Source organism: Babylonia areolata, chromosome 8 (genome assembly GCF_041734735.1).
Source record: "Babylonia areolata isolate BAREFJ2019XMU chromosome 8, ASM4173473v1, whole genome shotgun sequence".
NCBI lineage: Eukaryota > Metazoa > Mollusca > Gastropoda > Neogastropoda > Buccinidae > Babylonia > Babylonia areolata.
The window spans coordinates 40,538,441-40,550,940 of NC_134883.1; the positions used below are offsets into that span (position 1 = coordinate 40,538,441).

The following is a 12,500-nucleotide window of genomic DNA, read 5'->3' on the forward strand; positions in this document are numbered from 1 at the left end:
AAAAAAAAAAAAAAAAAAAAAAAAAAAGAAGAAGAAAAAAAAGAAAAAGAAAAAATAAATTTGATTTGATCTAATCTGATACGATATATGGTTTGATTTGGACTTGGCGTTGGACTTTAATCTGAGGGTCTCCGGTTCGAATCTCGGTTACGGCGCCTGGTGGGTAAAGGGTGGAGATTTTTTTTTTCCCCCGATCTCCCAGGTCCACATAATCATGTGCAGATCTGCTAGTGCTTGAACCCCCTTGGTGTGTATACGTACGTTAAAGATCCTGTAATCCACTGATGTTCGGTGGGTTATGGAAACAAGAACATACCAAGCATGCACCCACCCACCCACCTCCCTGAAAACGGAGTATGGCTACGTACATGGCGGGGTAAATAAACAATACGGTCATACAAGTAAAATGTGACATGTTTGAAATGACTGTTTATCTGTACGAGCCCGGAATCTGTCTGAATAACACAGGAAACGAATGATGAGCGCCCAATGGGCAGTCCGCCAGTCGGCTCTACCCAGGTAGGCAGCCTGTTGTGCATAATTATGACCCCGTGTTTGTAAAGCGCTTAGAGCTTGGTCTCTGACCGAGGATAGGCGCTATGTAAGTATCCATATTATTGATTTGATTTGACGGGCGCAATAGCCGAGTGGTTAAAGCGTTGGACTTTCAATCTGAGGGTCCCGGGTTCGAATCACGGTGACCGCACCTGGTGGGTAAAGGGTGGAGAATTTTCCGATCTCCCAGGTCAACATATGTGCAGACCTGCTAGTGCCTGAACCCCCTTCGTGTGTAAACGCATGCAGAAGATCAAATACGCACGTTAAAGATCCTGTAATCCATGCCAGCGTTCGGTGGGTTATGGAAACAAGAACACACCCAGCATGCACACCCCGAAAGCGGAGTATGGCTGCCTACATGGCGGGGTAAAAACGGTCATGCACGTAAAAGCCCACTCGTGTACATGCGAGTGAACGTGGAAGTTGCAGCCCACGAACGCAGAAGCAGAAGAAGAAGAAGAAGAATTGATTTGATTTGTAGACGCACCTCCTTCACCCACTGCAGCAGGGGCGACATGCCCTCAGAGTAGCGGTTCTTGTACTCAACCATGGACATGCCGCGAAGCTCCAGCATCTTGCCTATCACTGACAGGTAGATGGAGCGGCCTGTGGATCACATAGACATCGCTCAGATTTTTTTTTTTTTTTTTTTTTTTTTTTGTTGCGTACCGATACGAAAAATATCATACAAAGTTGTTAAGGAACACTTCATACAAGCAGGTATGATCATCACAGAGAGACATTGCTGAGAAATATTACACACAAAAAAAGAAAAGAAAAGATTTAAAAAAAAAAAATTTAAATGCGGTAACGATACACACAGTTGTTCAGGAACACTTCATAAAAGCAGGTATGATCATCACAGAGAGACATTGCTGAGAAATATTACACACAAAAAAAGAAAAGAAAAGATAAAAAAAAAATAAAAAAAATTAAATGCGGTAACGATACACACAGTTGTTCAGGAACACTTCCTAAAAGCAGGTATGATCACAGATAGACATTGCTGAGAAATATTACACACAAAAAAAGAAAAGAAAAGATTAAAAATTAAAAAAAAGCGGTAACGATACACAAAGTTGTTAAGGAACACTTCATACAAGCAGGTATGATCATCACAGAGAGACATTGCTGAGAAATATTACACACAAAAAAGAAAAGATAAAAAAAGAAGAAGAAAAAAAAGCGGTAACGATATACAAAGTTGTTCAGGAACACTTCATACAAGCAGGTATGATCACACATAGACATCGCTAAGAAATATTACACACAAAAAAAGAAAAGATAAAAAAAAAAAAATAATAAAAATAAAAAATCGGTAACGATACACAAAGTTGTTTAGGAACACTTCCTAAAAGCAGGTATGATCACACATAGACATCGCTGAGAAATATTACACACAAAAAAAGAAAAGAAAAGATTAAAAATTAAAAAAAAGCGGTAACGATATACAAAGTTGTTAAGGAACACTTCATACAAGCAGGTATGATCATCACAGAGAGACATTGCTGAGAAATATTACACACAAAAAAGAAAAGATAAAAAAAGAAGAAAAAAAAGCGGTAACGATACACACAGTTGTTCAGGAATACTTCATAAAAGCAGGTATGATCACAGATAGACATTGCTGAGAAATATTACACACAAAAAAAGAAAAGATATAAAAAAATAAAAAAAGCAAAAGAAAAAAAAGCGGTAACGATACACAAAGTTGTTCAGGAACACTTCATACAAGCAGGTATGATCATCACAGAGAGACATTGCTGAGAAATATTACACACAAAAAAAAGAAAAGAAAAGATAAAAAAAAAAAAAAAAAAATTTAAATGCGGTAACGATACACACAGTTGTTCAGGAACACTTCATAAAAGCTGGTAGTATGATCACAGATAGACATTGCTGAGAAATATTACACACAAAAAAAGAAAAGAAAAGATAAAAAAAAAAATAAAAAAAATTAAATGCGGTAACGATACACACAGTTGTTCAGGAACACTTCCTAAAAGCAGGTATGATCACAGATAGACATTGCTGAGAAATATTACACACAAAAAAAGAAAAGAAAAGATTAAAAATTAAAAAAAAGCGGTAACGATATACAAAGTTGTTAAGGAACACTTCATACAAGCAGGTATGATCATCACAGAGAGACATTGCTGAGAAATATTACACACAAAAAAGAAAAGATAAAAAAAGAAGAAAAAAAAGCGGTAACGATATACAAAGTTGTTCAGGAATACTTCATAAAAGCAGGTATGATCACACATAGACATTGCTGAGAAATATTACACACAAAAAAAGAAAAGATAAAAAAAAATAAAAAAAGCAAAAGAAAAAAAAGCGGTAACGATACACAAAGTTGTTCAGGAACACTTCATACAAGCAGGTATGATCATCACAGAGAGACATTGCTGAGAAATATTACACACAAAAAAAGAAAAGAAAAGATAAAAAAAAAAAAAAAAAATTTAAATGCGGTAACGATACACACAGTTGTTCAGGAACACTTCATAAAAGCTGGTAGTATGATCACAGATAGACATACCTGAGAAACATTCTTAATTATATCATATATTGAATGCCATAGAACGTATGACGTACGACGTTGTTACATTTAGGATTCCTGCACTATTACGCAATGGTTTACCCGTACCGTCGTTCGCAGTACTATTTCATCCAACGAGCTTTTTGTATAATACTCGTTAAGTCAACCCGGATGGGCGCCATGGAAATGACTTCATTTCTGCACTGGTCTTACTGCTGTTGTTGCCGAAATGTCCACAAGGGTCCAAAAACTGGGTCAAAGTATGCGTAACAAAGAATATGGAAGTTCAACGGAAAAAAAAATCTAACAAGTGAAGGATTGTTGTGGGAGGTTGACTGAGGCCAAATATGATACAGTACGTAGTTAACATGATAAGATAAAGTTGCTTTTTGCTCTTGTTAGCCTTTTACTTCCTGTTTTGATGTAAAACACACACACACACACACACACACAAAAATAAGAAGAAGAGAGACAGAGACTAGTAGACAGAAACAGGTACGTGGTAGGTAGGTTGGTAGGTAGTTTGGGGCAGGAGATAACAGAATACACGTGCATTATTTCTCTCTCTCTCTCTCTCTCTCTATATATATATATATATATATATATATATGTATATATATCTATATATATATATATGTATGTATGTATGTACACACACACACACACACACACACACACACACACACACACACACACACCTGTGTTGTCCGTGTTGTATTCAGAGATGGCTCCACAGCACACCACCCGACCCCTGACCTTCATGTGGTTCTGCAGCACAGCGAAGGAGAAGTCTCCTGCCACCTGTTACACAGCAGGCGGATGCCACCACCGTTGTTACACTCGTTACAGCGAGTCCATGTCGTTACACAGTGGTGTGGAAGCCGGTCACACACAATGTGCCGATGTCAGTTAATTTAAACAGCTTGCTCCTAACCGTTAACACAGTGTGTTTATGTAGTCACATTGTGCACTAATACCGTCACACAACGCTATGATGCATTCTCAGAGTGTGTTGAAGCGGTTACACAGTGTGTTGGAGCGGTTACACAGTGTGTTGAAGCGGTTACACAGTGTGTTGGAGCGGTTACACAGTGCGCTGAAGCCGTTGCACAGTATGCTGAAGCGGTTACAGTGTGTTGAAGCGGTTACACAGTGTGTTGAAGTGGTTACACAGTGTGTTAAAGCGGTTACACAGTGTGTTGAAGCGGTTACACAGTGTGTTGAAGCGGTTACACAGTGTGTTGAAGCGGTTACACAGTGTGCTGAAGCCGTTACACAGTGTGTTGAAATGGTTACACGGTGTGCTGAAGCTGTTACACAGTGTGTTGAAACGGTTACAGTGTTGAAGCTGTTACACAGTGTGTTGAAACGGTTACACAGTGTGTTGAAGCGGTTTCACAGTGTGTTGAAGCTGTTACACAGTGTGTTGAAGCTGTTACACAGAGTGTTTAAGCGGTTACACAGTGTGTTGAAGCCGTTACACAGTGTGCTGAAGCCGTTACAAAGTGCGCTGAAGCGGTTACACAGTGTGTTGAAATGGTTACACAGTGCGCTGAAGCCGTTACACAGTATGTTGAAGCGGTTACACAGTGTGTTGAAATGGTTACACAGTGCGCTGAAGCCGTTACACAGTGTGTTGAAGCCGTTACACAGTGTGTTGAAGCGGTTACACAGTGTGTTGAAGCGGTTACACAGTGTGTTGAAGCGGTTACAGTGTGCTGAAGCCGTTACACAGTGCGCTGAAGCGGTTACACAGTGTGTTGAAGCGGTTTCACAGTGTGCTGAAGCAGTTACACAGTGTGTTGAAGCGGTTACACAGTGTGCTGAAGCAGTTACACAGTGTGTTGAAGCGGTTACACAGTGTGTTGAAGCTGTTACACAGTGTGTTGAAGCGGTTACACAGTGTGTTTAAGCGGTTACACAGTGTGCTGAAGCCGTTACACAGTGCGCTGAAGCTGTTACACAGTTTGTTGAAGCTGTTACACAGTGTGCTGAAGCCGTTTCACAGTGTGCTGAAGCTGTTACACAGTGTGTTGAAGCCGTTACACAGTGTGTTGAAACGGTTACACAGTAAGCTGAAGCCGTTACACAGTGTGCAGAAGCAGGTAGTGTATGGATGCCACCGTTACAGTCGTTACAGTAAACTGATGCCGTTACACAGTAAGTTGAAGCCGTTACACAGTGTGTAGAAGCAGGTAGTGTGTGGATGCCACCGTTGCAGTCGTTACAGTAAGCTGATGTCGTTACTACACATTACCGTGGTGATGCTGTTGCACAATAGTGTTGATGCCGTGTGTTGATTCCATTGCGTTGATGCCGTTACACAGTGTGTTGATGCCGTTACAATGATTTGATGCCGTTACACAGTGTGTAGATGCCGTTACAGTGTGTTGATGCCGTTACATAGTGTGTTGATGCCGTTACAGTGTGTTGATGCCGTTACTAAACAGTGTGTTGATGCCGTTACAATGTGTTGATGCCGATACAATGTGTTGATGCCGTTACAATGTGTTGATGTGATGATGCCGTTACAATGTGTTGAAGCCGTTACAATGTGTTGATGCCGTTACATAGTGTGTTGATACCGTTACACAGTGTGGATGCCGTTACTAAACAGTGTGGCTGCCGTTACTAAACAGTGTGTTGATGCCGTTGCTAAACAGTGTGTTGATGCCGTTACTAAACAGTGTGTTAATGCCGTTACAATGTGTTGATGCCGTTACATAGTGTGTTGATGCCGTTACTAAACAGTGTGTTGATGCCGTTGCTAAACAGTGTGTTGATGCCGTTACTAAACAGCGTGTTAATGCCGCTACAATGTGTTGATGCCGTTATAATGTGTTGATGCCGTTACAACAGTGTGCTGAGGCCGTTACGCAGTGTGTCTGTTACAAGTGTTGACGCCATTCCACAGTGTTTTGATGCCGTTACATGTATTGGTTCCGTTACATGGTAGTGTTGATGGCGTTACAGTGTGTGTTGATGCTGTTTCATGGTGTGCTGTTGTCGTTACATAGTGTGTTGATGCCACAGTAGGCCCAGTGCAGATGCCGTTACAAACATGCGTTGATACTGTTATCGTGTGCGCACATGCCGTTTCGGGACAATTCTCACCTCTCGAAAGCACACACACACACACACACACACACACACACACACACACGATCCCTCTCCAGCATTCCAATGGAGTATCTCTGAATTAAACAATAATGAACAAACACACACGGAGTTCAACATCAGAGTATGTACAAGTTTACCTTATCAAAGTATGAACATACACAGTTCAACAGCAGTATCTGTACAAGTTTACCTTATCAAAGTATGAACGTACACAGTTCAACATCAGTGTCTGTACTTACGTTATCAAAGTATGAACATACACAGGTCAATATCATTGTCTGTACTTACGTTATCAAAAGTATGAACACACACAGTTCAAACTTACGTTATCAAAGTATGAACACACATACTTCAACATCAGTGTCTGTACTTACGTTATCAAAGTATGAACACACACAGTTCAACATCAGTGTCTGTACTTACGTTATCAAAAGTATGAACACACAGAGTTCAACATCAGTGTCTGTACTTACGTTATCAAAAGTATGAACACACACAGTTCAACATCAGTGTCTGTACTTACGTTATCAAAGTATGAACACACACAGTTCAACGTCAGTGTCTGTACTTACGTTATCAAAGTATGAACACACACAGTTCAAAATCAGTGTCTGCATGTACTTACGTTATCAAAGTATGAACACACACAGTTCAAAATCAGTGTCTGCATGTACTTACGTTATCAAAGTATGAAGACACATAGTTCAACATCAGTGTCTGTACTTCCGTTATCAAAGTATGAAGACACACAGTTCAACATCAGTGTCTGCATGTACTCACGTTATCAAAGTACAGGTCGATACCGCCAGGGGCGAACTGCTTCAAGGCTTCATCCACTGCGGTCTCTTTGTAGTTGAACACGTGATCAAAGCCCAGTTCTTTCAGCCAATCACATTTCTCCTTGGATCCAGCTGAACCAATCACAGTGCAGCCCTGGAAGTCCAACGATTACCTACTAAATTGTTATGCATGCAAAGATACAAAAATAATAAGACCTGGATATAAATAAAAGGAACTGGATTTTTTTTTTCATAACACGTTCTTTTAATGTGCAGTGTGTGTGTGTGTGTGTGTGTGTGTGTGTGTGTGTGTGTGTGTGTGTGCGTGTGTGTGTGTGAGAGAGAGAGAGAGAGAGAGAGAGAGAGAGAGAGAGAGGAAGAGAGAGAGAGAGAGAGAAGGGGGGGGGGGGGAGGGGGGGGGGGCATTTTCAATATTGTCGTGCTCTCTCTTCAACCTGATAGGACGGCCCCTGTACTCCTTTAATTACTGTTTTTGGTGGTGCTTACACAGACCAGGAAAGCTCGACCCACATAGTCACTGCACATTATAATCATCGTCATCATCATCATCATCATCACGGAAGACTATCGATCGTGAACGATGACGACGTCAGTGACTCCAGAGATAAGAACGCAGCCCAAACTACACAAACGCGGCTGAAATGTGGGCTTCGAAAAAATGTCCACCCTTTACCCACCAGGCGCCGTTACCGAGATTCGAACCCGGGACCCTCAGATTTAAAGTCCAACTCGGCATAGAATAAAATTCATTTATAGATTAAAAAAAAAAATTATTAACACCTCTCCTTTATTTTGCCATATTGTGTTCAGGACGTCGTCAGACGATACGCAATACCACACACAGACACACACAGTGGTCAGTCAGTACCTTGATCTTGGCGATCTGTCCCACCACACTGCCCACTGCCCCAGCGGCGGCACTGACCAACACCACGTCCCCTGCTTTGGCCTCACCCCTCTCCAGCAGTCCGAAATAGGCTGTTAACCTGAAAACACACACAAAAAAAACATATATGATAGTCACTCGTGTCCGACTGTGACCATCAGAAAACCAGAGGTTGCAACTGCTGCCCCAACTACCTGGGCTAGAATTTGATTCTACCCAAAGAGAAGGCTCCACCTCAGAATCGTGGTTTGTTTGCGAAGTGAAGTGGAGAGTGTCTTGCCCAGGTTACATCCCCACTGTCTTGGCCAAGAAGGTCCTAGTTTGTTTCCAAACTGGAGTGGAGAGTGTCTTGCCCAGGTTACATCCCCACTGTCTTGCCCAGGTTACATCCCCACTGTCTTGCCCAGGTTACATCCCCACTCTCTTGGCCAAGAAGGTCATAGTTTGTTTCCAAACTGGAGTGGAGAGTGTCTTGCCCAGGTTACATCCCCACTGTCTTGCCCAGGTTACATCCCCACTGTCTTGCCCAGGTTACATCCCCACTGTCTTGGCCAAGAAGGTCATAGTTTGTTTCCAAACTGGAGTGGAGAGTGTCTTGCCCAGGTTACATCCCCACTCTCTTGGCCAAGAAGGTCATAGTTTGTTTCCAAACTGGAGTGGAGAGTGTCTTGCCCAGGTTACATCCCCACTGTCTTGGCCAAGAAGGTCATAGTTTGTTTCCAAACTGGAGTAGAGAGTGTCTTGCCCAGGTTACCTCCCCACTGTCTTGGCCAAGAAGGTCATAGTTTGTTTCCAAACTGGAGTGGAGAGTGTCTTGCCGAAGTCACATCCTCACTCTCTCGGCAAAGAGGGTTTTAGGAGCGCCGGTGTTTGGGATGGTTCCCCAAAGGCCAGCTAGTCCCCAAGGCTGCAGCACTAAGACCCAGTGCAATCTTGCCTCCCTAGTTTTGAGAGTCATAGTCCTTCACAAAAGACTAAGCTGTAAATGACTTCCCCTTGCACTGGAGAAACCAATGATCATACAGCTCTCACTTTGCTGTTGGACCAACTGTAAGCTTATGTCAGTCTGTGATACAAACTGAGTGTTGATCCTGAAAATAATAATATATGGTACTTACTTGGCGCAAACACCCCACGGGCTCAAAGTGCCTCACGTGAAACTATCTATAATATATACAATAGTGCATAATGGCATATTACAGCACATGACGACATAAAACACACACATACACAACAACATGTATGTATGTGTATATCTATCTATCTATCTACCCATATATATATATATCTATCTATATATATATATAGAGAGAGAGAGAGAGAGAGAGAAGAAAACTTGCAGATCACACACACACACTTGAAAACGTCCAGCACACACACACACACACACACACACACACACACACACACACAACACACACACACACACACAACACACACACACACAGAGCAAATGTAGAACTCTAGTAAACGACAGAAGAGGTCCGAGCAGGGACCACCACCCCCTCCCCAAACCCCACACCCCACCACTCACCCTGGCATCCCCACACAGCCCAAGGCCAGGGAGGGAGGGAGGTCCCCAAAGTCCGGCAGCTTTCTGACCAGGGGGCCGAACACGGCAGGGGCCTCGGGGTTGGACAGCACCGTGAGGGTCCGCCAGCCCAGGAAGGACAGCACCAGGGTCCCTTCAGGGAAGTCTGCGTTGTTGCTCACCTTCACTCTGTCCGGGGGGTGGAAAGTTGGGGGGGGGGGATCATCTCAAGTGCCTTCTTTTTTCAGACTTCACAACAGATTTCTCGTCACTACACTGACAGAGCCACCTTTTTTTCTTTTTTTTAAAATAATTTTTATTATTTCTTTTTAAATAATTTTTTTTATTCGAGTTTAACATTTAATACATACAGACAGACATACAAAAATAATGTTTGTAATTAATAATATTTGTTATTGTGCATTACTTAAACTGTAAACCAGGAAAATAATAACACAACATTGTTTGTATACAGAGAAAAAAAACAGAAATAAAAAAAGTCATATGCACTGCATAAAAAAAAGCAAGTTTCAGTTTCAGTAGCTCAAGGAGGCGTCACTGCGTTCGGACAAATCCATATACGCTACACCACATCTGCCAAGCAGATGCCTGACCAGCAGCGTAACCCAGCGCGCTTAGTCAGGCCTTGAGAGAAGTAAATTAAATGAAAGGAAAAAAAATTTTTTTAAATAAATAAAAGAACAACCGTTACATTCGTGGTTGTCTTTCCTCTTCCTTGTTGCCTTCAATCATTTTAACGTATGGGTACCATTTTCTAGAAAATGCTATGAACATCATTCCCATCGAGTGTATATATTTTTCAGTTTTATATATGTTTCTTAGGTCTGTAAGGAAGTACTTTATACATGGTTTGATTTTATTTATTCTGCATTTATAAATGAAATGTTTCGCCACTAGAATGATACAGTCAAATATTTCATCTGTTTTTTGTAATATCATCATTTCCAAATAATACTAACTCTATATTCAACTTTACATTTGCACAATGTTCACATTTTTCCTTCAAGACATTCTCTACGTCCCCCCCAAAAGAGCGAAGTAAATGTACAGTGCCATAAGTAGTGTTGAATTGTGTCTATTTCATTTTTACAGAAACTGCACATGTCACAATTTGTTATACCCTTTTTTTTTTTATATAGTTTTTTGTTTGTTTGTAACCAATATGCCATGACATATTCTAATCTGGAACCATTTCAATCTTACTTCCTTTATGTTTTTCACTTGTTTCTTTTCATAGTGGTATCCCAATTTATTGCAATATCTAGTTTTTGCTCCTACTTGATAAAAGAATTTATATTGTATAGAAAATTGGTTTAAGTTATATACCATAATATATTTTAGATCCTTTCTTAACATTAGCTATTATATGCAGTGCTTTTCGTTCTTTATTGCAAGTTTTATCTGTGACTGCAATATTGTTTGTGCTTAAGTAACTTTTAATGAAACGTATAAATCCCATATACAGTAAATAATTAACTTTAACATCATATTTTTCTGTTAAATAGTTACGACTAAGGAAGCACCCATTTTCATCTACAATATCTCTAACCAGAAAAATACCTTTACTTGTCCAGTTTTTTAAAATAAACTGTCTTATTACCGACTTTAAATTTGTCGTTATGAAAAAGTGGTTCTACGTGTGCCTCTTGTGCTTCTATTAACCTAACATGTTTTGTAAAATTCTCATATGCCCAATATACATCTTTCTAGAATCTATTACATTCAACGTTTACAAATTTTCTTGGTCCATACAGATCCAGGGAGTTCATTTCTGGGGATCTGACTAAGAATATTTTTTTCCACATTGCTGTTCCTGTGTGTAGTTTCATAACCCATGATATTTTAGAGTCTCTATGTACTTTTGTATATTTGGAGTACCCAAACTTCCATTTCCAACATTATGTACTGTATATATTCCTTTAATCTTATCTGTTTTATCATCCCATATAAATTCATAGCACAGTTTCTGCAGCTGATTTATCTCTTGTGATGGCCTGGAGGTAACGCGTCCACCAAGGAAGCGAGAGAATCTGAGCGCGCTGGTTCGAATCACGGCTCAGCCGCCGATATTTTCTCCTCCTCCACTAGACCTTGAGTGGTGGTCTGGACGCTAGTCATTCGGATGAGACGATAAACCGAGGTCGGGTGTGCAGCATGCACTTAGCGCACGTAAAAGAACCCACGGCAACAAAAGGGTTGTTCCTGGCAAAATTCTGTAGAAAAATCCACTGCGATAGGAAAAACAAATAAAACTGCACGCAGGAAAAAATACCAAAAAATGGGTGGCGCTGTAGTGTAGCGACGCGCTCTCCCTGGGGACAGCAGCCCGAATTTCACACAGAGAAATCTGTTGTGATAAAAAGAAATACAAATACAAATATCTCTTTGTCCGGGGGATTGGGGAGAAGAATCCACAAGTAAATGAGTTTTGAAAGTATAAGTGATTTTAAAAATAGCAATTCTACCAAGGGGTGTACACATACGTTTTGACCAAATCTTGAAAAGCTTCTTAGCGTCTATCAATTTAACTCTAGTATTCACTTCAGTTATTTTTGATAGATATTCTGTGAACCAAATGCCTAAACGTTTATATTTTGGGGGGTTCCATTGTGTGTGTGTGTGTGTGTGTGTGTGTGTGTGTGTGTGTGTGTGTGTGTGTGTGAGTGAGAGAGAGAGAGAGAGAGAGAGAGTGTGTGTGTGTGTGACAGTTCTATTTGCTTTCCTGTCGAAGTGGATTTTTCTACATAATTTTGCCAGGGACAACACATTTGTTGCCGTGGGTTCTTTTACGTGAGCAAAGTGCATGCGGTGTGTGTGGAGGGGGGGTGCGGGGGGGTGGGGTGTGGAGTGTGTGTGTATGTGTGTGTGTGGGGGGGGGGGATGGAGTGTGTGTGTGTGTGTGTGTGTGTGTGTGTGTGTGTGTGTGTGTGTGTGCGTGCGTGCCTGTTCGTTCTTTGGGATAGTGTCTTTTCGCTACCAGTTTGGGATTTTTTAAAATACACTTTTCACTGTGCGTGCGTGCGTGCGTGCGAGTGTGTG

The 12,500-nt window shown here is 41.1% G+C and overlaps 1 protein-coding gene across 1 annotated transcript in view; it reads right to left on the bottom strand.

Moving 5' to 3' along the window:
* The window catches only part of LOC143285182 (prostaglandin reductase 1-like), a 19,930-nt gene that overhangs the window by 1,150 nt on the left and 6,280 nt on the right, over positions 1 to 12,500 (bottom strand). Inside the window, exons 4-8 of the mRNA XM_076592417.1 lie at positions 9,444 to 9,629; positions 7,892 to 8,009; positions 7,004 to 7,156; positions 3,802 to 3,904; positions 1,046 to 1,164 (exon numbers count right to left, since the gene is read on the bottom strand). Coding sequence (XP_076448532.1) covers positions 1,046 to 1,164; positions 3,802 to 3,904; positions 7,004 to 7,156; positions 7,892 to 8,009; positions 9,444 to 9,629 — 679 coding nt within the window. The remainder of the gene's footprint in view (positions 1 to 1,045; positions 1,165 to 3,801; positions 3,905 to 7,003; positions 7,157 to 7,891; positions 8,010 to 9,443; positions 9,630 to 12,500) is intronic.